Source organism: Anas acuta, chromosome 1, assembly GCF_963932015.1.
Source record: "Anas acuta chromosome 1, bAnaAcu1.1, whole genome shotgun sequence".
In the NCBI taxonomy this organism is placed as follows: Eukaryota; Metazoa; Chordata; class Aves; order Anseriformes; family Anatidae; genus Anas; species Anas acuta.
Window position 1 is genome coordinate 109,918,563 of NC_088979.1, and position 23,306 is coordinate 109,941,868.

General features: G+C 37.2%; 1 protein-coding gene across 2 annotated transcripts; it reads right to left on the reverse strand.

Moving 5' to 3' along the window:
- Positions 1 to 3,272: 3,272 nt before the first annotated feature.
- ARL6 (ARF like GTPase 6) lies at positions 3,273 to 21,485 on the reverse strand. 2 transcript variants are annotated; one of them, XM_068692776.1, is made up of 8 exons: positions 21,361 to 21,485; positions 19,105 to 19,255; positions 16,838 to 16,899; positions 15,067 to 15,135; positions 12,093 to 12,187; positions 8,191 to 8,320; positions 6,712 to 6,767; positions 3,273 to 4,127 (listed from the first exon to the last, which is right to left on the reverse strand). In XM_068692776.1, the coding sequence occupies exons 2-8, from the start codon at positions 19,225 to 19,227 to the stop codon at positions 4,102 to 4,104; spliced, it is 561 nt and encodes a 186-aa protein (XP_068548877.1). In that variant the 5' UTR covers positions 19,228 to 19,255; positions 21,361 to 21,485; the 3' UTR covers positions 3,273 to 4,101. The 2 variants fall into 2 exon arrangements, with proteins under 2 accessions (XP_068548877.1, XP_068548867.1); XM_068692766.1 differs by having other exon boundaries at positions 16,835 to 16,899.
- Positions 21,486 to 23,306: the final 1,821 nt, after the last annotated feature.

Genomic DNA, 23,306 nt, shown 5'->3' on the forward strand with positions numbered 1-23,306 from the left:
TTAAATAGCAATCCAATTGACTGAACACCAGTACATTAATTATAAAGTGCTGGTTCACACAGTTGTTTCCTGATGCAACTCACTTTGACAAGAGATAAAGAGCCTCAGAACCCAAGTATAGTTATTGAATATTACTATAAACACTTGGCACTTGCACTTGTTTTAAGACAGCACTATAAATCCTGAATTCTGACTAGATTGTACCCATAACATTACCTTGGCATAGTAACAGTGCATTTTACAGTTTATGCAATCAAGTAAGGGCTGTACAATAAAGATAATAAAAGATTAGGGCATATAAAAGTCAGCTTTCAAAGCAAACTTCTCCTGACCTTTCTGAAAGGGGAGAAAGGAAGTCTTTTCTCAATAGTTCCCTCTCCTACTTTTCCATTCCAGTCTTTGGTGACCTTCTCTCATTATCTATTTTGTTTCACAGAAGAAACAACAGGAAAGGGAGCTGCACATTTTCAGTAGCATAGTACTTGAGTAGTTAAAAAAAAAAAAAAAAAGAAAAAGATAGCTTATTCCCTGACTCAGCCAAAGTAAAGGAGTAAGAAGCCTAGGAACAAGATTTGTAAGGATTTCTTTGCAACAGAAATAAGGCTGGCCAGAAAAATTTACTGAAACAGTATGACAAATTATGTGGAACATGGTGATTTTCAAAAAAACAAAATATCAAAACTTTTTTTTTTTTTATCCAACTGTACTTCTTGACACAAACATTTGCTTTCAAGATGAATATTTTGAATCAATATGAACAAAATCTTATTTCAGTTGCACCTTCTATGGGATGACCTGTTTTCTGAGAGAAACAGTAAGACTGCTGCACAGCTGCTTTAAGGAAGCACTGAAATGCAACATTACTATGCTGTATATTATCACATCACAATGCCTTCCTGCAGACAACTAAGCAGCACAACTGATCTGCTATGTTCTAGTTTTTCAAAGCAGACTATCTTTCCCATTAGTAAATAAAAAACAAGAACCATATTAAAGGAAGATCCATTACATTCACATCTTAACCCTTAGAGCTGCCCTTGCTCAGCACAGAATTGCGCAGGAGTCTTTGGGTCATGAGAAATCTTGGCACACCTGCAAATAGCTACAGGTTTAAGCACATAAAATTCCCAGAGACTCGTGTCCCAAGTACCAGAGGCAAGGCTAGAAAGAATTCGGATTCACACATTTATTTACCTGATAGCCTCCTACTTGTGAAGGAGAGATGTAGAAAGCAGTACTTTGTATGCAAAAGTGACCGTCTCATGTTTCAGCTGAAAGCACACAGTCTCATGCATGATCAGGCATATTTTAAGGAAATTCATAAATGCTTAGCAGAGTCGAGTGCTTAATGGAAGGAGAAGCAATAGCATACCACACTGCGTAGGTTGTCAAGACAGAACTGTCTCATAGGCTTTTCCAGTCACTCTATTGCCTTTCAGCTTCACACTTACGAAATTGAAAACTACATATACCTATGGTAACATGGTATAAAAAAAAAAAAAACAAAAAAAAAAACCCAGACTATTCTAAAAGCACATTTTAAACCTCTAAAGGAACTTTTTTTTTTGAAGCTAAAACTCATACATCCAAATTGCCTTGGAGCATCCAGGTAAAACTCATTAATCTAATTGTATTAGCATTCTAAATTAAATGGGATAAAAGCATTAAAAAGCAACAGTTACTGGCACTCAGAAAAAAACTCCAAGGAAGCATTTTGTACAGATGCATGAGGCTTTTTTGTTATTTACGATCCATGTACCAAATCTATTAGAGCAGGTCAAGGCTGTAGCAACTGTGCATGTTATGGAACTGTCCCAATGCAAGAAGAGGTGAACATGCAGACATTCCTCGCTCAGTTGCATGTTCCACACAACAATCACAAATGCTCTAAAAGTAGTAGCCATGTGATGACTAAAGCAGTAACCGAAAAACGAAACGTCACTGAAGGGAATGTCCCTATTCTCACTTATTCAAAGAGATCTCCATCCAACACAGACTCCTGGTAGAAGAGGAACAGAAAGATCTGCTGAGGATCTTTATTTTTATTTAAAAATAAAATAATTTTTTAAATTCCCAAAAAAAGGGGGGCAGTAATCAGCATAAATAAGTAACTGCTGTTTTCAAAGAACTTACTAACTTCACTGGAAAGCACAAAGTAAAAGTTAATAGGGTACTTCCTTCAGATTTGTGGGTGGAAGAAGAAAGCAGTAGGTTCAAAAAGCTTCCCATGACCATAAGAAAAAAGACAGTATTTTATGTGGTCAACAAAACAAGTCATCAGCAAGCCATTAAGGTCCATATTCAAAAACATTTTTATTCAAGAAAGGCAGAAATGCAGTTAGGTTTTATGTAAGAACTTAAACCTTGCTTTGGTAAGGAAAAAACGTCAACTTAAAATTAAGTATAACATCTAAGTGAACCAAATAATTGCAAAGTGTTTGTACTCAGAAAAAGATGTCTCCAAAAATATTATTTTTGTTGCCATATTATCCAATGCAACGTAAACCAAAAAGTTGCCATATCATTCAGAGTTCGGAAAACTTCTAAATTTTTTCCTTCTTTGTACTTGATTGTGTATATCTTTAGCAGTAGGCCAAAGGTGTCACAGAAACAGACATGCAGGATAAATATCTTCATGACAAACAGAATTGTCAGAAATATAACATCCTGTAAGATAGATTTTTACAGTAGGAGTTCCCTTGAGCAAAGCAGGTGAGTTAAAATTCAATTATTATTAAAGAGTTAAAGTACATCAAGCTGTTATCATTTCAGGCAGTTCCCTTTGCTCCAAATATTCCTCTGTTAAGTAAGCCATAAAAGGCTTGGTTACAGAATATTTCTGAGTTTTATATGTTAACATGAGAGATTAAAAAAAAAAATTTCCAAGACCTACATATTAAATCTCCCACAGAAATCAGTAAGTGGAAGTGAAATACAGTCAAGGACCATCTTTACTACTCTGTGAGTGTCTTCTTGTTTATCAGGCACAGGAAGAGGGATTAATGAGGAAGAGTTGGCATGACAAAAATAGAGTGCTTAGCACTGGTCTAATTTGTTACTTAGACTAGATCGTTGAAGTTCAAAAGTTTATTAAAAATCCCTCTTGAAAGTAAAACATTTTATACATAACAGAAGTATAATAAATATTTCATATTAATGATCTACTTACTAGTGAACTGCCCCTTAACTGTTTCCAAAATATAATTTTCAATTGTATGCTTCACAAATACCTGGAACTGCAGTCTAGCTTATCAGAAAGTATAACAAATGCATGCAATTAAAAAAAATTTATTGAGAGAACCATTTTATTACAGTATAGAATGCTATTTGCATCATAAAATGGACAAAAATTCTGAATGAAATGAACTAAAACCCAAGAACCCCCATAATGTAAAGGCAATCAATGAACATATTTATCTTAAAAAAAGTGACATGCAGTACATTTGAAATTTTATTGATGGGAATGCAAATATAACCATGGCATATCACAAAAACAGTCTGTAACATTTCATTATGAGCAGTTCCTTAAAAACATCTGCAATCATTTGTAACAGCTGCACTTAGTATTCGAATCCTTGTAACTTCAATCAAAATATTCTTCTAGTAGCCTACTGCAGATGGTTATTAAAAAAAACTATGTCACAATTTACAGTAAAAAATGCCAGAAATACCTACTGTTCACAGGTGCCAAATTTTAAGGATTTCATACAGCTTTATTTCAGGAAGTGCTGATTATTCTTCCTCAGGAATATACATTTTACCACTTGCTTAAAAGTTGTCTTCCCCAAAAAAACACAGGGGCACTTCTTGATGGCTAATTATCAACTATAACTAAAATGAATGCAGATGCTTATTATTTACACATTTTTGGTTTGAAATATGCTCTCCAGTCACCAAGATTCGATTTAACTTATGGATGTGCATTACCTGAGGTACTATGTTATCTAATGCATTTTTCCTGGAAGCGATACTAAAAGGAAACAAATCAACACAGAATATTTAGCTGAACTGGCTGTATTCTTCAAGTCTTTCTTCTTTTCCAAGATCTCATATACCTACTAACAAAACTTGTGAGAACACCATACATCTTTTATTTATCTCTCATGTCTTCATTGCTTGGATCTGATCTGTTAATAAAAAGAGACAGCTAGTATTAAATACAAGTAAGATGAAATACTGTTTTATTTCACTTTTTGAAAACATAGCCCAGTATGTCCAAATTATGGAACTACATCAACAGATACTTTGTTGTAGTTAAAATAATGGGGCACAATCCAGTTTGAGTTGTTTTCAATTTTCTCTCACAACCACTTCTGAAATTCCTCCACAGCCAAGTAGTTTTCCTCAAATATAGCTAATTAAACAGGAAGAACCATCTACATAATTTTTATCCTTTACAAGCTTATGGTAAAGGATGAGAACAAGGTCTGAGAGCTGTGAAGTACACATTTCAGTTCCTAGAGCGCATTTCAGCTTCCACATAACTAAACTAGAATTAACTCCCTGACAGCAATGAACACCAAAGGATTTAAAGTTTGTTTTTGCATAATTCACATGGAAACATCCTTGCTCTCAGTAACCACACTTCTCCATACTGAGAGCCTGATTGCCACTTCCAAATTCACTTCAAAGATTTTCTTAGTTAGCATAAATATACTGCATCCCAATTACAATATGGGGAAGTCAGCACAATTTAATTAAAAGCAGTAGTAGGGAATGACAGCTGTGTTTAGTCCAACATGAGACAGGTTCATTTTACCCTACTGATGATATGGTGTTGCAATAGAAATCCACATTACAAAATGTGAAAATAAGCAATCTCAACTCTTGCTGAGGAAAAAAAGGCAAAACCCGATCCCTCCTGAAACCAGGGAAGTTATGAGTCTGCAAAAGACCTACAATGGATCTGCAAAAAGTAGCTAAGAAAAGGATGGTTGTTGAGAAAAAAACATATTCATGAACCAGGTGTCTGTTCCTCCACGTAAGTTTATGACACTTGTGATTTAGAGACCAATATAACAGAGTTCTTCCAACTTTTCTCCTCCAGTGCTCTAGCAATGGGCAGGAGAATCATAGTAGAAATTGAAATGAAATCTTCATCCGCTGAAAGTGTAACTGCCAAACCACACATGCGTAGGTGACAATCCAGTTTAAACCTAACCCCACTTAAGCTTTTAGGGTACACTGAAATGGGAGTTAATCAGAATTCTTTTTAGGTAAAACACATCCAAGAAGAATTTCAACTCAGAAAATGATAGCTATTCACTCTCACAGATAGCTAAAATTCTTAAAGAGCTATACAAGTGAGTGACAGCATCATCATCACATTTCATCAGAAAATATTTAGATAAACATTTGAGAACCTCTTTAAGTAGCTTGAAGCTACATATAAAATCATCAACTCCAACTGTGGACTGAAACTTAGAAGTTTTCTCAAAAACAAGTGGAGACCCTGGAAATCACAGGAAGTTATCACAGAATCAGAACTATGCCTAAAATTAGGAAATAGTATTATATTTGGAATCTACTCTCTGTAATGAAATACAGCAGTGAAGGAAGCTCGGTAGTAAGGTGCTGCTTCTCTACTACAGAACTCTTTTAGATGGTGGAGGATGCATCCGTTTCTCAGTAAGGCAGTAAATCTCTTTGTAAAAGCTATTTTTAGTTAGTATACCTTCACCTGAAAACATGACCAAATGTTTTTTGTATTCTGTACTAGTGTAGTAAAACCAACCATCTCCTTCTAATTAACAGAAAGGATTCTATGTAGAAAGGACAGTCTGGTAGCCATGGACACGAGGAGTAATGTTAATCAGGTAGAATGTCTGATACTACTTAGCTACACCTTTGAAGGAAATTTGGTGGCATTAACTCTGGGACATTGCTGACATCTAGTGGCTACCAAAGCACAGAACACGTCAATCTAGACAAACCTTGCACAGCACTTTGCTCTCAGACTCAGATTATTCTCCACTACCTAATACACTCACAATGTAAGCAATGTACTTAGATTGAGAGCACTAAAATTAGAAAAATATCACACTTCACTATTCTAAACATTTAGCAGTACATGGGAGGACCATAGAGACCCAATCCTTACCAATACACAACATAAGGAAATAACACAGCAACCACACAAAGTTTGCAATTAAAGAATGTGTATGCAATACATCATATAAGCCAGATCTGTTATTTTCTATGTGGTTATGAGTGTCTGCATATGCTAGGATCTTTACAATGTAAGCAGTTTTTTTGGGGGCTCTACATCAAAAAAGAAAAAAAAAATTAAAATCAGGGTATTTGTTTCTAGCCTGCTTATTCACCATTTCCAAATGCTTAACAACAAGATACGGAAATCTGGAACAGGCCAGTAAGAATAAATTAAAGAACAAACTGAGCTACCACTATACAAATTAAAGTTTTGGAACACCAGGTATTATTATTGTCTAAAAGAAAGTTTTGCACTGTTTCAAGAGTATGCATTAACATTTCATATACACGCTTTTGGCAGAGAACTAACATGATGTTTCCATGCATGTTAAGGAGAAAAATGAAAGGTAAGTATGAGATAGAGCATCAGTACTCACTGTGTGATTTGATCTGACAGCAGAAATGGACGGAAAGAAAACAAAGGAAATAAAGAAGAAAACTTACAAAATGAAAAGAGTTTAACAGAATGAGAATAGAGCAAGAGAATTACATATTGTATACCTTGGAGCCAATCCACACCATCCTGTAAACCTTCTCCTTTAAGAGCATCACTGGCACTGAAAGAAACAAATCAAATTATGAAGACATTGTAATAATACTAGTTTCAATTAACTCATCACTATACCTCTAATTTACAGAACAGCAAAGTAGCATGTACACTTCAGTTTTCTGCACCTGGAGAAGACTGCTTCTCAAAGGATTAATTCTACAGTACCTTCCCAATATAAGAACTTTCAAGATGTGATTTTAGTTTTGAGTAACTACTACAGTTCTGAGACAGGGGAATCATTCTTAGAACATGAGGGGCTCTTGAAGACCTCCCACATGAGGCAGCTGTATTGTTCTGCTGCAGATACACTTCAATAACGCCCTCTGAAAATGCTGTAAAACGTATGTTTTCTGTCTACAAGACCAAAGTAGCACCTTCCTTCCTCCCACATAGTTCCTATACAAAGCAAAGGTGCTGGAGTACTGGAGGAAACAAGTACTATGCACTGTGAATACACACTTCTTCTAACAGCCACCCTAGGACTGTCTGTTTATATTAGGCCACAATGAGAACAGTGTGAATTTACCCTTTGAATCACAGGGGTACAACTGTTTAAGGCCCCTCATTCAGCAGCTTATGAAAATTAACACAGCAGTGAATCCACACTGCTTTGTGGTTATCTATACAATTATTTCTCAAGGAGCTTGGGAATTCATCGGTGTAAAGCAACAATCCCAAAACAATGCCCAGGTAATCAAGTTAATTATTAAAGGGCCTAAAATGAAAATCTCAGTTTTCAGCAGCATTTAGCTGCTGATATCAATTTTAGTTTACAATATATGAGCTTTTGTAAGCTAAAAATCTAACTTCTGTAAAGAACTTCTGAGCAGAAAGGGTTTTTTCCCCTGTCAACATGGACACAATTCTTTTATTTATAGGAAAGCTTTACATCCTTCAGAAAGAAAATACAATAGTTCTTAAAACTAAAAAAAAAGCCCTCAGACATTATGTGGTGCAATACTGTCTCTCTGAATTCCCACAGGAACAGCTTACTAAGGGATCTTTTAAAAGCAGCACCTGGAGACTGAGAGAAAACAACTCTAAAGGCTTCGCTGTTGATATTATTTATCCCGCAAGACAATCCAGCAGCAACACGGATGGCAATTCCACACAATTTCCCAGCAAAAATAGACACAGCTACTCTTCTGATAAGAACATTGCTTTTCAATTTCACTGAAGTTCTCGATTTCATTATTTGGGTAACAGTTCTCTTGCGAAAATTTTCTACTCAGTCTACATGAATGTATTGTATCGTGCCTATAAAATGTATTTCATAGCAAGTATTGTAATGTATTGTAATGGGAGACCAGCATTTTATCTGGTAGATTTAGTTTCGTCTTACATAATACTGAGTGGCATGATAGGACTAAAACATGAATACAAATTGTCACCAATAAAAGAGTAAAAATAAAAATAAAATGAAAGATTACCAGATATGCCAGGGCTTGTCTTTGATGTTTTCTAATGACAATAACTGGGATACTTTCACAGATGATATTGCATCCCTGAGGTCCATCTTGTTAGCAAAGAACAGAATAGGCAGTCGACGGTGCTTAATATCTAGGCACAAACAGAAATAGAAGAACCATGACAATATGCAACACAATCTCTGCAAATTACAAACTACAAACAATACAAGAAGGTATTCTGCTCACCTGCAACTGCAATTCTTTGAAGGTTGTATCCTACCAAGATGCACACTGTTGGGTCACATGGCCTCTGATGCATGCTTCAAGAAAGCTCAAACTTTCTGGTAGGCTTTGGGATCTCCCCCTACCTTATACATATATTTAAAGCTGTAGGTAGAAGTTGCTGGTGAAGCTGAGGAACAGGAGTTCAAGCAATTTCCTACAAATACTGTGTGCCTCTGTTTAGTGAAGATTGGATGTGTAAAGCGAACAGAAAAATTATTTGCATTCCTTCATATCCTCCCAAAAGTAGATGCATATGAGTAGTCTGCACTATTTTTTAGCATCCTGGAGTACATCCACGACTTTCTTTAAAATTCATAAGATAATAAAAGATGCAGACATCAGGACATCCCTTATCTGACCTTCACTTGAACAAAGACTTCTCTTCCAGAAGCTCTTCGTAGTTAATAGTGGGAACCATAGTCCAAACCAAGGACCCTGCTACACTGCTAGTTTCTGGTGTATTTATACATGCAACAGCCTCGCTGATTACCATGAAAGGCTAAAGAGTCATTGCAAGGAAACAAAGCATACATCTGCCAGGTTGAAGAGAATAAAGCTGGCAAAAAATTACTAGTATCAGTGCCAGCTACAGAAATTGTTCCACATTATTTAATAAGATTAATTGTGGGATTTGGGAAAATTTGGATTTGAATCAACCCATAAAATTTTTCATGGGAAAAGATCTTTAAAAATAAAACTGATGAAAATTACCATAGAGATGCTTCTTAGAATAGTAAAGTGAAGAGGTTGTTTCCCATAGGAAACAAGTTAAGGTTTTATTCAGAACCTCCAAACAAGTCAGCTGACCCTGCTGGGAAGGGTGGCAGAACATCTTTAAAAAAAACAACTCTAACGCTGAAATGAATTGAACTTCTTAATTATACTTTTACTGAACCTTCCCACAAATCCAGGGGAGATACTACTACTACTACAACCATACTCAGAGATCGTGAGTGCTCAACAAAATGCTGATGTTTTCACAACTGTTTACCCTACCTGGAACTACTTTTTCCTCTAACATGAATCAAAGGCCTTAAAATAGAAGCACAGAAAGAATACAATTAAATTTCTGTTTTGATTCCAAAATTTTGATTAGTTGAATAGCTTTTGTGTCTCCCAACTGATACTTTTACACTAACCTAAAGTACAGTTAAATGAACTCTCGCACTCACAGGTTGCAGTTTATGGATATACTGGAACCACAGAAGTTTGTTAACATCACATACGCAGATAGCCAAGTTTACCAAGGAGCTCTCACTGTAGTTTTCTTTTTCATTAAGTACTTGAGAATGGGTACCTACACACATAGACTCATAAATGCACACTTAAAGATGTTTGCTAAATAAACTGACAAACAGACGCATTTTTTCCTACCTTATTGTTTCCTATTATAATTTCCCCTTCCCCCCATCTTTTTGCAGTTATTGATGGAAAGCTAACATTTGCTTGTTGCAATAAGTTCTAAGATAACACGTTAAAAAAAAAAAAAAGACAGACACTAGAGACATGCAATGTGTAACTTTATACAAAGAATTTCAAACGTATAGAAATTTCATTTTATTTTAGAAGCATGTGCTGGAGGTCAAGTGACCCAAGAGTCAATGTCTGACTAGGTAATCTACTAGGTATCTAATGAGGGTGATCTTGCAAAATGCTGAAGTAATAAGGTAACAGTGATCATTAAACAAGCTGTTATTTGTAGCGTCTACAGTCCACTATCACAAGTAGTAGTTTTGATCTTCAAAACAATCCCAGCTAGTATAACTTCTACCACCATTAATGCTTCACATTTCACATTCCCTTTCACCTGACCACTTCAGGCAAAGCCTGTTTTGCTGAAGGATTGTTAAGATTTTCAGGGACGGGAATCTATTCAAGGTTATTACCCTTAAACTGTAAGCATGTTCATTTAAACCACTAGAGGGGGATCACAGAGGCAGAAGCATAGAAGGGGAGAAAACAGGGCACGTAGAAGAAGGGTGAAACAACAGTAATGCAAATACAAATATTACTGTAGTAAAACAGTTATAGATTTATTTGGTTAATAGCTACTTTTATCAAAAATTATTCTCTTTGGCTCTCTTGGATTAAGACCTGTCAAAATTCCAAAGGATAAAATAGGAACACTACTGCTGCATTTCACCCGAGCTGCCCCAAGGCAAAAATACAGTAACGCCCTTCCTTGGTGCTGGGGAATACACCAGGTGGCTGCAGCCACCATCTTTGAGAATGAAAAAACATAAAGCGTATCAAAAGCTGAAGAGTGCTGACCTACTAGATCACTGTTAGTAACCTGTTAATACCTAAATACGATACCCAAAATTGCAAGTCCTCAGCCTTAACGCTTTTTACTCTTTTGTGTTATATAATAAAGCTCTACATACTGCAGTTTTGTCTACCTCCTATCCTTAGTCTTATGTGGCTTCCCTTGTATCAACAGAATCACCTGTTTACCAGTGTGGTTAATACCTGCTTTGTTAGAGTTCCCTGATCCTTACATAATCCACCTGCAGCCCTTGGTTCACCTCCTCCCTCCCCTTGAACTTTGCAAGCCCGTCCTTTCAGCGTCTACACTCGAAGTGGCCCATTCCTCTGAAGGTGAAAAGATGAGGGCCCAGTCAGCTCACATATGAGCTCATCAGTAAAGATGCTGTAGCTGAGCATGTATTATATGCAGCCTGCATGGAAAAGGAAACCATAGCAATATGATTGGCTCCTATCTCACAATACTATTCTTGGTTAGAAATATAGAAGTATTTCTCTTTTCTTACTTCTAGTACTGTAACCCCACAAGTTAAGGCTCTACCAGTTTAATAAATAAATTGCAGTATGATTTCACTTTTAAATTTCCTACATGTAGTTTTACGCTCTGGCTACTCAGAACAGCTACTACAGTGCTGAAAGTCAATCAAAATTGCACACTGCTTATAAATACATAATTTGATTCCAATAATGTTGGCCATATGGAAAGGCAAAGAAGGGAAGAGTTGACTGATCTCAAAACTTATCTAAGAGAATACAGCCCCATAGAAAAAAAAAAAAAAAAAAGTTAAATCCCCTAAAACTAAATGCCTCACCACAAATCTTCTCATATTCTGTCCTGCCCCATGTATCCTCTTATAGACAATTGAAACTGACTGGTGTAACTACCCTGGTATCCTTACTTCCAGCTATCCTGAAACAGTAATAAGGTAAGATCATGAAGATGAAAAATAAAATAAAAATGAAGATGAAAAATAAAATAAAATTTACATTAAAGGAACTACTCTTCATGGAAAAATTTAGACAAGGGAATTTTATGTATGTTAGTCACTGTATACAGGCTCTCCAGCTTCCAAACAGTCAAACAACTATTCTTCAAACTAGCACAACTTTTGTTCTATGTTGATTAAGAAGGAAGTCCAAGAAGAAACAATCCAACAAAATGTAGCCAACTGACAATCAGTTTGTAAGTCGGAATGGGTATATAAAAAAAAAAAAAAAAAAAACTTATCCAGGGCTATTTTTCTCATTCTAGTATTCGTGAATGTCTAAAATATTTATAAAATATTCACAATGCAGAATGTGTCAGTTAATAAGAGCTGTTCTTACAACAACATAACGAATATGGAGACACAAGGGGAAAAAAGCCTCCTCACCTGGATGATTCAGAAGAGTGTCAAGTTCTTCTTTGGCCACAACCATTCTTAATTTGTCACTGCTATCAATGACAAAAATAATGGCTTGGCCTTCTCTGCATAACATAAAAAGAGCAAAGAGGCAAATTATAGGTTCTCTTAAACTGTGATTAAGAAAAGGCTTCAGAAGAAACACCAAAAAAGCAAACAAACCTGTTTTTTCTTCTAATTTCTGTTATTTGCCATTAACATTTGAATCCAACCCTATTTCTGAAATTCAACCTTTTGACAACCTGCATACGTTTTTTGAGACTTGAGATTGTTAGCTACATGACTCTTACAAGGTTCAGTGTACACAACAGCCTCTTCAGAAATCGTGATTTCACCACTGAGACTGAAAAATGAACTCTGAAAAGATAACTGACTGCTATGCTGACAGTGCGGTCACAAAGTAAACCTGTAGGTAGCTTTTTGTAAAAATCCTTTGTTTCCTACACTAGAACAATTTTATTTATAATTTTTCTTTTAAAATTGATTTTATTTTTAAAGAAAAACAGCTGTTTAACAAACAGGCACATGCAGATTAACTTTCACAAAAGTCTGCATAAATAGGATTTTATTTTATTTTTTTTAACTTTTTAAAAACAGGTAAAAACTTTCTACTATTGCAAATCATCAAGACATTTTGCTGAAAAAATGACCACTGTCAAAATGTAAATGCACCATTCAACTCCTGTTTTCAGTATATTTATAATTCATATTTCATTTATTGAAACTTATTTGAAATCAAAATAAAGTCCGATCAATTCAGAAGAACAGCTATAGGAGATGCACAAAAGGTATTCTTAATTTACATGTTAATGTCATAGTTATTTGTCCTTTTTCTCTGAGAGACAATTAAAGGTACTTCCTCACCCCCCAACCATACCCTTCAGTACTATCTTACAGGCAAAAACCCCATCAACAAAACAAAACCAACACAAAAACCAGTCGCCACTGACAAAAAGAAATATCTTGACCAGTCTAAGACTGCAGGAGAACATCAATTTTTTTGTGAAATACAGCAGAACTTGAATAGTAAATAAAAAAAATACTTTGACTATTTCAGCTAATAATCAAAAGGTTTGAGTGTACGATGCTAGGAAACGGAGTCCTAGCATGCATTTACTAACACAAAATAACTTCACAAACAGGTAGCAGTGACAGGAACACAACATAAATTTACAAATAATTAAGACACTTGTCTTTTGAGGACAACCTGGAAGACAGGTGCAAGCCAAGTATAAGGGCAAACTTTAAGTACTTTGAAGCAACTACTTCAACGCAGATATTTGATCAGAATTAATTGGCATTTTGCTGTTCTTATAAAGTTAAATCCAGCTTAACTTTGTAAACTAAACAGTACTTAATTATTTTATATTATTTTTAGCAGAAGTTAATCTTCAGTATTTGACTGCAGGAACAGAAGTGGATACAAGCGTACTTTTCACTGTCAGCATTAACTAAGAAACTCCTTTCCCATTAACATTAAAAAAGCAGTTTGTGCCACACAAGGAGTAATTTACTGCATTAAATACATTAGACAGAAAAATCATTTGCTTATGAAACACTCAGCTAGCATTCTGAGTGCAGCCTAAGGGCATCAGCCATTGAAATCTAAAAGTTTTGGGAAACAGACATCAAATGCTCTTGAGAGCGATGCCCACGCAAGTCTTCAAATTGTTAACACAATTTTGACATGGAAAGAAGATGAAGTGTTAGTCCTTAGTTACAGAATACTATGAGATTTATCACACTTAATATTTATTGAATATTTAAATGATATTATAATCTCCTGAATGGAGAACAGAAGCTGTTTCTGTGTGATATAATAACGTTCACCTTCTGTTGATCAGCAACAGGTATTACAGAATGCCAATGAAACAACAGAAATAAAGCTTCAAGTTTCATCAGAAGCTAGAAAAATAGACAATAGTATCTATTACCAGTAAGTCAATACTTGGAGCAGTGCATCCAGCTCTGGGACCCCTATTACAAGAGATGTGGACCTACTAGTCCAGGGGGTGCCCACAAAGATGCTCAGAGGGCTGAAGCACCTCCTTCTGTGAAGACAGGTTGGGGTTGTTTAGCCTAGAGAAGGCTCCAGGGAAAACTTAGAGCAGCCTTCCAGTATTTAAAGGGGGCCTACGGGAAAGATGAGGAGATACTCTTTACCAGGGTGTGTAGTGACAGGACAAGGGGTAACTACTTTAAACTAGAATACTAGTTAAACTAGATTTAGATTACCTATAAGGAAGAAATTCTTCACTCAGAAGAGTGAAGGTCCTGGCACAGGCTGCCCACAGAAGCTGTGGATGCCCCATCCCTGGAGGTGTTCAAGGCTGGATGGGGCTTTGGGCAACCTGGTCTGGTGGGAAGGGTCCCTGTCCATTGCAGCAGGGTTCTAACTGAACGGATCTTTAAAGTGCCTTTCTACCCAAACCATTCTGTGATTCTATGAGTACCATAATGTTATAAAATCCTACATCCTACTTCATAAGTGACATTTGAGAATACTTGATCAAATTCTTAGTTTACATGTGTCACCTCATCCTCTGAGGCTCCTCACATATTGAAAAAATAAAAAAGGCAACCCTCAGCCACCAACCAATATCTTTTGGCTCTTAAAAGTCTCTTACAGAAGAACAGAAAAGCAAGAGACCTAATTTATCTTGGTACTTTCTTACGGGATTTTTTGTTTTTATTTTTAAATCTTACCTGTAGCACACTCCTCCAATCTTTGAGATAACAAGATGTCCCCAAAAGTATGATAATTATGAGCATATCAATTCTTTTTAAAGTAGTTTTACTTAACCAGACCAACCTCCTGTCGAACACCAGGCACAATTCTTCTCTAACTCATTTCTAAGCACTAGGTATTATTAGACTTCCATCTATACAATGTACATGCCCGCTAATATGAACAGCAATGCTTTAAAACAAATAATAGGCTTACTTGTAGTAATGTTCCCAGAGGTTTCTGTATCTGCCTTGGCCTGACATATCAAACACTGTGAAAGACAAACTGTAAAGAAAAGAAAATCAGCCACAAAGAACAAAACCAAAACCAAACCATTTACTTTGCTACCCTGACAGAAAGAGCCAGATCAACTTGAATCCCAATTATCTGTGAATGATTCCAAAAGGAACTTTGGCTGCTGTATCTGCCTTCAAAACTATCCCACCCAGCTTTGTGGTCTTATCATAGAAATACTTCACAACAGAAGAAATGTTTATTCTCTGCAAAAAGAACTAAATCAATTACAGAAAGTTGCACTGAATACAAAATAAGCTCACATTCAGCCTCTCTTTTGATCACATTATCATTGAATGTTGTTTACAATGTTGAGTATATAAAATTTGGAAGAGCCATGACTTAAAATGCACATCCTGTCTTAAATTCTGTCCTTAGACAGGCATCAACAGCATCAAAAACATTTCGTAGGCTGAACTAACTTTAAAAAACCCAACAACTAAAAACAAACAAACAAAAAAACACACCCTGCTCTCCCTTCAGAGAAGCATCACATTCTGGCGCTAACAGGTTTCTGCAGGTGACCAAGCTACAAAGGACAGTCTCTGCAACTTTGAGATTTCACACAAATGCTAAACACAAGGTCAGCTTCCAGAACATGACAAGAAAACTCTGATCTGCTTCTGAAATGTTTATAGAGACAACACTGAAAGCAATATTTTTCTATTTTGGGTAGTCCCGCATAGCTTCCAGAGTGGAAGCAATATCAAAATGAGGAGGTCTCAAAACATTCTTTCCAGTCTATATCCAGACATTACCAGGTTCTAGACCAGCTGCCCTGCCACGTAAAAAGTTCTTAACAACTCCAAAACAAGGTTTTGATTATAATACTAGAACTTTTTTTTTTTTGGTTAAACATTCTACATTGTATAATCGCAGGTCACTTCTCCTGTTACAGGACTAGAATAAAGGAAAGTAATATAAATGGATTTACATTCTCACACACCCAAACGCATCTTATGTGCTTTACTGAGACAGAATACAGCTGTGAGCCTCCTGAAAAAACAGGAACCCCATCAATCCCACATGTCAGCTCAAGGAGGAAACAATTGTCTTGCAGACTGACTGTACCCATTAAAAATACACAATGAAGGTTACAAAATAATAAACTAGTATCTAATGTTACCTCTTTGAAACATTTTTGCCTCACCATATCCCTTACATATAACCTAGCTTTCCTAACAGCTTGGCCTTCACTCAGCCAATAATTTGTTCCTTTCCTGACCTTTGCCCCTGACATCTTTCCATTGCTAAGGCTGCAACCACCATTTTTCATTTAATGAGATTAGACAGCAATCTCCTCAGAGTCTCTCCAGTGAGAGTGCTTATTGGAATACAGGTTGCCACCTAAGTAACCGCCTGTCCTCAAGACTGTAACGGTGTCCCAGTCTGAAACAGTTAAGAAAGAAATCGGACGCTCATAACACACTACTGCAAAGCTTTTATTACAAAAAAATTAAAAAAATACTTTACATATATAGTTTTATAGCAGTGCAAAACATGGAATATATTCTAACACTGTCAGTCCAGAATTGCAGCTAAGACACCTGGATGCTACAACTGCAGCAGGCTAAATGACACTTCAATACACCAGCACACCATTATGCTCAGTTACATTACACTAAAACGTGATGCAAGTCCAACTGTTGCACACTATTACAATTAAAAGGGAGAAAATTAAAGAAACTGCTACCTGGATGTCTTGAATTTCTCTATACTGAATCCTATTGTTGGAACGATGTCCTGAGTTTGAGCCTATAAGAGAAAGTACAAATTTTTAAATCAAATTAGAAAACACATAAATATTGAAATATATTGGTAACATGAATATATTATACATCTATTTTTCCCAATACAAAATACAATATGCAAAAACACAATGCAATACAAAAGATTTTTTTTTATAAGTCTACATACTGTTTCTAAATAAATTCCCAGAAAAGCATAATAATTCACAATCAAGGTTTTTCATTATCTAGGAAAAACAGTAGACACAATTGGACAAGAGCACTGAAGACATTTCATCCTTAAAAGTGAGATTACATTAGACTGTGCGTGTACATGTGGACATTACCTAAGAAATAAAGATAAGATATGTTGATGTGGAAGATGACAGCTTGAAGACTATGACTGAGGTCAAAGTTCAAAATACTCGTGCACTCTTACAACCATAAGGTCAGCACAAACAAGACTGTACAATGCCCAAAGCCTCTTTGACAAAAGAGGGTATACTTCTGTCAACACATCAGACAAACCATACTCAACTTGTCTGGAAGGTTCTGTCTGAGGCTGGGAAGTGTACTGCAGACACTACACAAGGGCCTAATCGTAGCTCTGCTTAAACTACCCGATCACTGGAGGAATGGCCAAAATGTGAAGTGTTATTAATAGACCAGACTGGTAACCAGATTTACTGCTGAGCTAGTGAAGTAACCCCTCAGCTAAATCGGTACAACAGAATAATAGCTCCTTTAGGAAGTAAAAATACTGAGCAGGGAGAAAGGTTACATTTAGATTACAGATCACATTTAGATTACAAAAAGTCCTCAGATTATAGAGCCAAGAAAGTGATACACAATCCTTTCACAGACTTCCTAGAGCCCCTTATTAAAAACACTTACTCTTCCCATGCAACTGAAACAAGCTTAGTTTATCCATTTACAGTTTTATTGTGAAAATGGTATTTCACCATCCTGAACGGTTTAGTCAGCAGTTCTTGTCAACTGGGAAAATCTGTGCAAAATAAATGTTAAAGAAATAATATCATCTCCTCTACTTCAAATGTATTTATGAGGCCCAGCAGATACAACCGCAGGCAGGCAGAGCAACACTTCTAATTGCCAGGCAATTGATATATTGTTCCTACAGCAAAGCAGCACTTGCTCTTGAGAAGACCACACTGTTCTGAAGAATATCCAGAGCTGAAAATCATCTGTTGACTGAACTCACTAAAACCAATTTCATGAAGTCTGATCAAATGACGTTTGTTGCACATTAGAGAATTTGCCATGTCTTGCTAAGATAGGACTTATGCAAGTTGAATGCAAAGCCACCCTCCTAAAATATCACATTAAAAGAAAATATTCAGAAGTAAATTCTCATTACATGACTTACTGTAAAGCAAAGGAGAAATAAATTCTATTTAATCAAGTTAATCCCTCAGGACCTTCTTTTATATCTACCCCTGTGATAAATCTTAAAATCAGTATTTAGCTCTAGTTAGGACACCTTTACTAAGGTGATCCTGACATAAAAACCCTGCTACAGGGAAGGTTTCAAAAATTGTATGTGTGTATATATATTTATATATATATTTTATATATACACACGTTATATTTTATATATACACACACACATAACGGTACATATACATATATATGTATGTATAGATATTATATACATATATATTTTTTCTGTTAAAAATTGCAGCAATTCCCCTAAATGATTGGCAACAGACAGTAAGCAATTTTATAGTTTTCATTTATCAAGTTATTTAATTCTCATTACAATACTAATTCCAAGGAATAGAAGGCTCTTTTACTGAGTTATATTTTTAAACAATGCCCAGTGGTACTCTTCAAAAAAAATAAAAATCAACGGAATTTAAAAAACAAAATCTGTGTCCTGATATAAGCAACAAAAACCCACTATATTCCAAATGCATATAACCAAGATGCACAATCCTCATCTCAGCCATCATAAACCCCTCTTTACTGAGTGATCTTAGAAGATGTGCCATGTTAACTGGTTTTGGTAAATGTTTTCATAACATGCACGCGGTTGCCGACATTTAGTTTTAGTTGGTTTGAAATTTGTAAAATACATTCGTACTGCTGTGCCAAATCAAGAAATTCTTCACACCTTTTTCATGATCACAATCAGTAACAGCATGCAAAAACAGTTTAAACAGACATCAACTCCAGAGTAAAACATCAACAGTAAACTAAGTAGACTACTTACATTTGAAGGTTTAAGTTTATTTATGATTGTTGTTTTGCCACTATTGTCCAAACCAAGGCACAAAACATGAACCTCCTTCTTCTTCAGCCCAAGCCATCCTGCTAGCTTGTCAAACAGTCCCATGATTCTGGCTGAAATGCACAGTGATCACCTGTTGTTCAGAAAATCAGAGATGGGAACAGCCGTTGGAAAAGGGTTACATATACAGCAGCGCTAGCACAGTAGGTGGGCATGTGGATAAGAAGTCCTTAAACTTTTAAAAGGACAGCACGAATAAGACACTGTCCAAACAGTGCCGCAGCAGGTCTGCTCAGTGTAATAAGCAAATGGTGTGTAAGCTGATTATAGCGAAGAAGCCCTGATGCTAAAGGAGATTGGCTGTTTATAGCCCTGCCAATGTAACACAGCGCCCTCGATTCACTGTGCAGCCACGCTGCAGGTGTCCCAAGCACACCAATAGAAGCATGAGGGCAACACCTCCTTACCTTCTGCTGAACGGACAGAAAGGAGGTAAAGTAGATTTTACTTCAAGCCGTCTACAGTCCTGTCAGCCACTGTAGTTTGGAGAACAAAGCAAAACAACATCTACCTTCTTCAGCACCTGCTATGTGATTTGCTGAACCCTGAAGTAAATAAAGCACTCTCTGTCAACTCAATTCAAACTGTAATTGTAATGGGCTTTGACGATATTAACACATGGAAATTGGGAGCTCATGCACTACAAATAGAAACTGATTATAACGGGTTCAACAGACACAAAGGCAGGCAACATTCACCTGCACGTCACATGGAAGCTGAACTCCTGCTCCTGCCCAGACACTGAAGTTACCTGGCAGTTGCATATTAGGAGGTACTTTCATCATGCTTTCCCGTGGGGCACTTGGCTGAACACATTTTCAAAGGAGAATAAACTTTGTCTAGCCTGAATAAAGTCCTCAGAGAAAATTTCAACAAACAAATAAAAGCAAACATGTGTGACACTTTCAATAATAAAGTATTTTATTAATGCCAGAGGAATTTCATGGAGTGGCCAGGGTTTTTCTCTTAATAAAGAGAACACACCAACACTGGATAGCTCAAACCGTGAGGTTTATTACCCCAGAAAGTTAGAAAGAGAACGATGAAAAAATATCAGTTAAAGGCATTTGGTCACACTTCTTTAGAGTGGCCAGGTATGCTACATGTTGTTGTCACCAGATTAAACAAGTCCAACATCAGTTATAGCCATCCCTCAAATAAAAGTCATGAATTTTCTTCTAACTCCTTTTATTTTATGTCCTACTACTTTATTATGCAAACAAGCACCAAAAGCAGATTAAGACTTAGCGTTTATTATCAAATTAACCTGACAACCCCCTGCTCCAAAACACATTACTTCCTAGTGCAATCAAGTCTCACACACACATATATATACATTCTAGAGGATGAGGTCCACAAAATGAAATAAACATTATGAAATTTTCAATAGGAAACCTCCACCTATTTCACATTTTTGAGCTGACTTGTGACAGCTTGTAACGTGGAGATCAGTCAAGTGTTAATTGGCTGAGTGCAGCAGTGGCCCTTCAAAACACATAACCTCAAGCACTGAAGCTTTAGACAAGCTTCCAGATACAAAGTTCTGGTGAAGCACTACAGAAGTGCTAGCTTGCTAACGATTTGTTGAGCACAGAATATTGTGGAAGATGTTGACTTCTGTAAGAACAACAAATATATTTACATTTCTCCATTCCCAAGTACTCCAGTCTATTTGAAACATCACCAACTCTTACAGTGAGCCACACTAACTCAACAAAAAGCGCTGCAAAGCAACCTGCGGGCAGCAAGCTGCATCCCTCAACTCGCACATACATCCCCTACCCTGCAGCGTGCGCGGACAAGGGACAGTTGCACCGGGGAGGTAAGAACCTCACAGGTACTCATACAACAGAAAAGGAGGAATTGCAAGAACTTAAAAACGCTCCTATGGCTTACAGCCTACATAAAGGGCATCAGACGTGCCTGCAAAGCGCTGTTGCAGCCCCCAGCGCCCAGCTTAAGCAGCAACCCAGAGCCCTCACCGCACGCGTAGGCGCTGCCTGTAAGCTCCTGAGGCAGAGCTGAGCACAGCAGAGCCGCAGGCCCCTTCCGAACTAGCCGGCGTTAAACCATCCCACCTTTATAGCTCAGCATCCCCGGCAACTCAACCATAACATATACCTTTTATGCACAAGTCAACCCCCACCCCCACCCCGACGCCCCCGGCGCAGCACGCACCTCGGCCCACAAAATGTCGGCCGGGCCCGGCCGCCGCCGCCGCTGTTACCGTGGAAACCGCCGCCCCGCCCCGAAACGCCCCGAAACGCCTCGAAACGCCCCGAAACGCCCCGAAACGGCCCCGCCCCGCCTGCAGCAGCCGCCCCGCCCGCCAGCCGGCTCAATGGCCGCGGGCAGCCGTTGTGCGGGAGGCCCGTTAGGGACAGAAGGGCCGGGTGCTCAGAGGGTGGCTGGTAGACGATGTAGGGAAATAAGGCACAAACCCGCCTTTAAGTAGTTACAACAGCTGGGCTTTGAGAAGGCAGCAGGTGGTTTTGGCTGGACACAGCATACAGAAGTACTTTTTTTTTTTTTTTTTTTTGCAGTGCAGCTTAGTCCAGTCAGTGTCTGTTTCTTGGTCTGCTGTACACACTCAAAACTACTTGAATCCAAACCGCATTAAGTTTAAAGTAAAACACCCTCTTTCCTTCCACATACCTATGCTTAAATGCCCTATTTATTTTCTGTTCTGTGAAAATGAGTACCGTGATTTCTTGTGCTGCTGCAGTTACCACGATCCCTCAGGCCACCATTAAAAAGCCTCATCAAGTTTTTAACTGGAGCACTGTCATGAGATTTCCTCGCTGTCTCACTTATGTTGAGGTACTTGTAGGACTTAAAAGATGGGTCATATTGTACTCCCCATGTTCAGACTGGTAGCCTACACTGCAGACCTGAATGAGACCCTATGCGGTCAAGCAGAACTTGATGCAGGGAATACTCGCCGTGCTACCCCATCCTTATTTCTCACAGATTGTCAGTGCAAGACAGCTAGCTGAAACAACTCAGTCACTCTCTCCCCTCACTACAATCTGATGTTTCTATAATTCCAGATATAAAACATTTATTTGGATTTGTGCTTCACTTTTGAACAGAAGGTAAGCAATGAGTGAGGGGTGGATGGCATGGTTCTTCCCAAAAGAGGATCTGTACTGCTCCTTGGCCTGAAGAAGTAATTTTCTTTCACAAAGCTCCATCTCTCATTGCAATAAACCATAATCTAGTTTCACTGATGCTTTTTATTGCCTTGGGAAGAGGAGTGACAGCGATAGAAATAGCTCTTTGATAGCAGTGTGGATAGTTCTTGCTACTAAAAATCTTTCTGGTTATAATGTGCTTCATATTAAACTTCAAAGATTAAAAATACTGCCAACATTTTGTCTAGTATGTGGCTTTCTAGTTCTCATTGTTGCCTCCATTATTATTAAAGGTTTGAGATAATTGCAATCATGATTTCATGATTCTCCTAAACCCAGAAAGGTTCTGACTGACAGATGAGATTCCCTCATGACATCGTGAGCCATTAAAGGAAATCCAAGAGGTGTATGTGTCACCCAAGTTGAAGCACTTTCTTATAGTTAATTGGGTTGTGGGGTAAGTCTGTGTTAGAAGTTTCATCTCCTACTTTTTATACTGAAATTAGTCTATATGTAAGAATTAGTTCTAAAGGCAACCAAGAGGTAAGAATGGCAAAGGTATTTCTGTAGCCAGATCTAAAAATAAATATTAATTCTTCATCATATTCTTCCTGTTAAGCCTGATGGTCCCGAGTGAGAAAACTCTCACCACGACTTCTGACATTTATTTTCTATTAATCTACACATTTCTGTTGGCTCTTGTACTGCACACATATGATGTTGTGAAGGGAAAGGCTAACTGTAATTTAAAACTTTTTGAGGTATTCTGATTATTTTATATGGCACTACTTTTCTTTAAGAATCAGTCTCAAAAAAAAGACTGATTCTCAAAATCACTCTTGGCGTTATTTACATAATATAGTCAGTTATAAAACAACATTTGTCAGCAAGTTTTGAAAAACACTAGACAAGGAGTTGCATGGATGAGCGAACCACTGTAAGGAGAGTGAACAGCACTGTAGAATCTTAATAGTAAATTAAAATCTGATT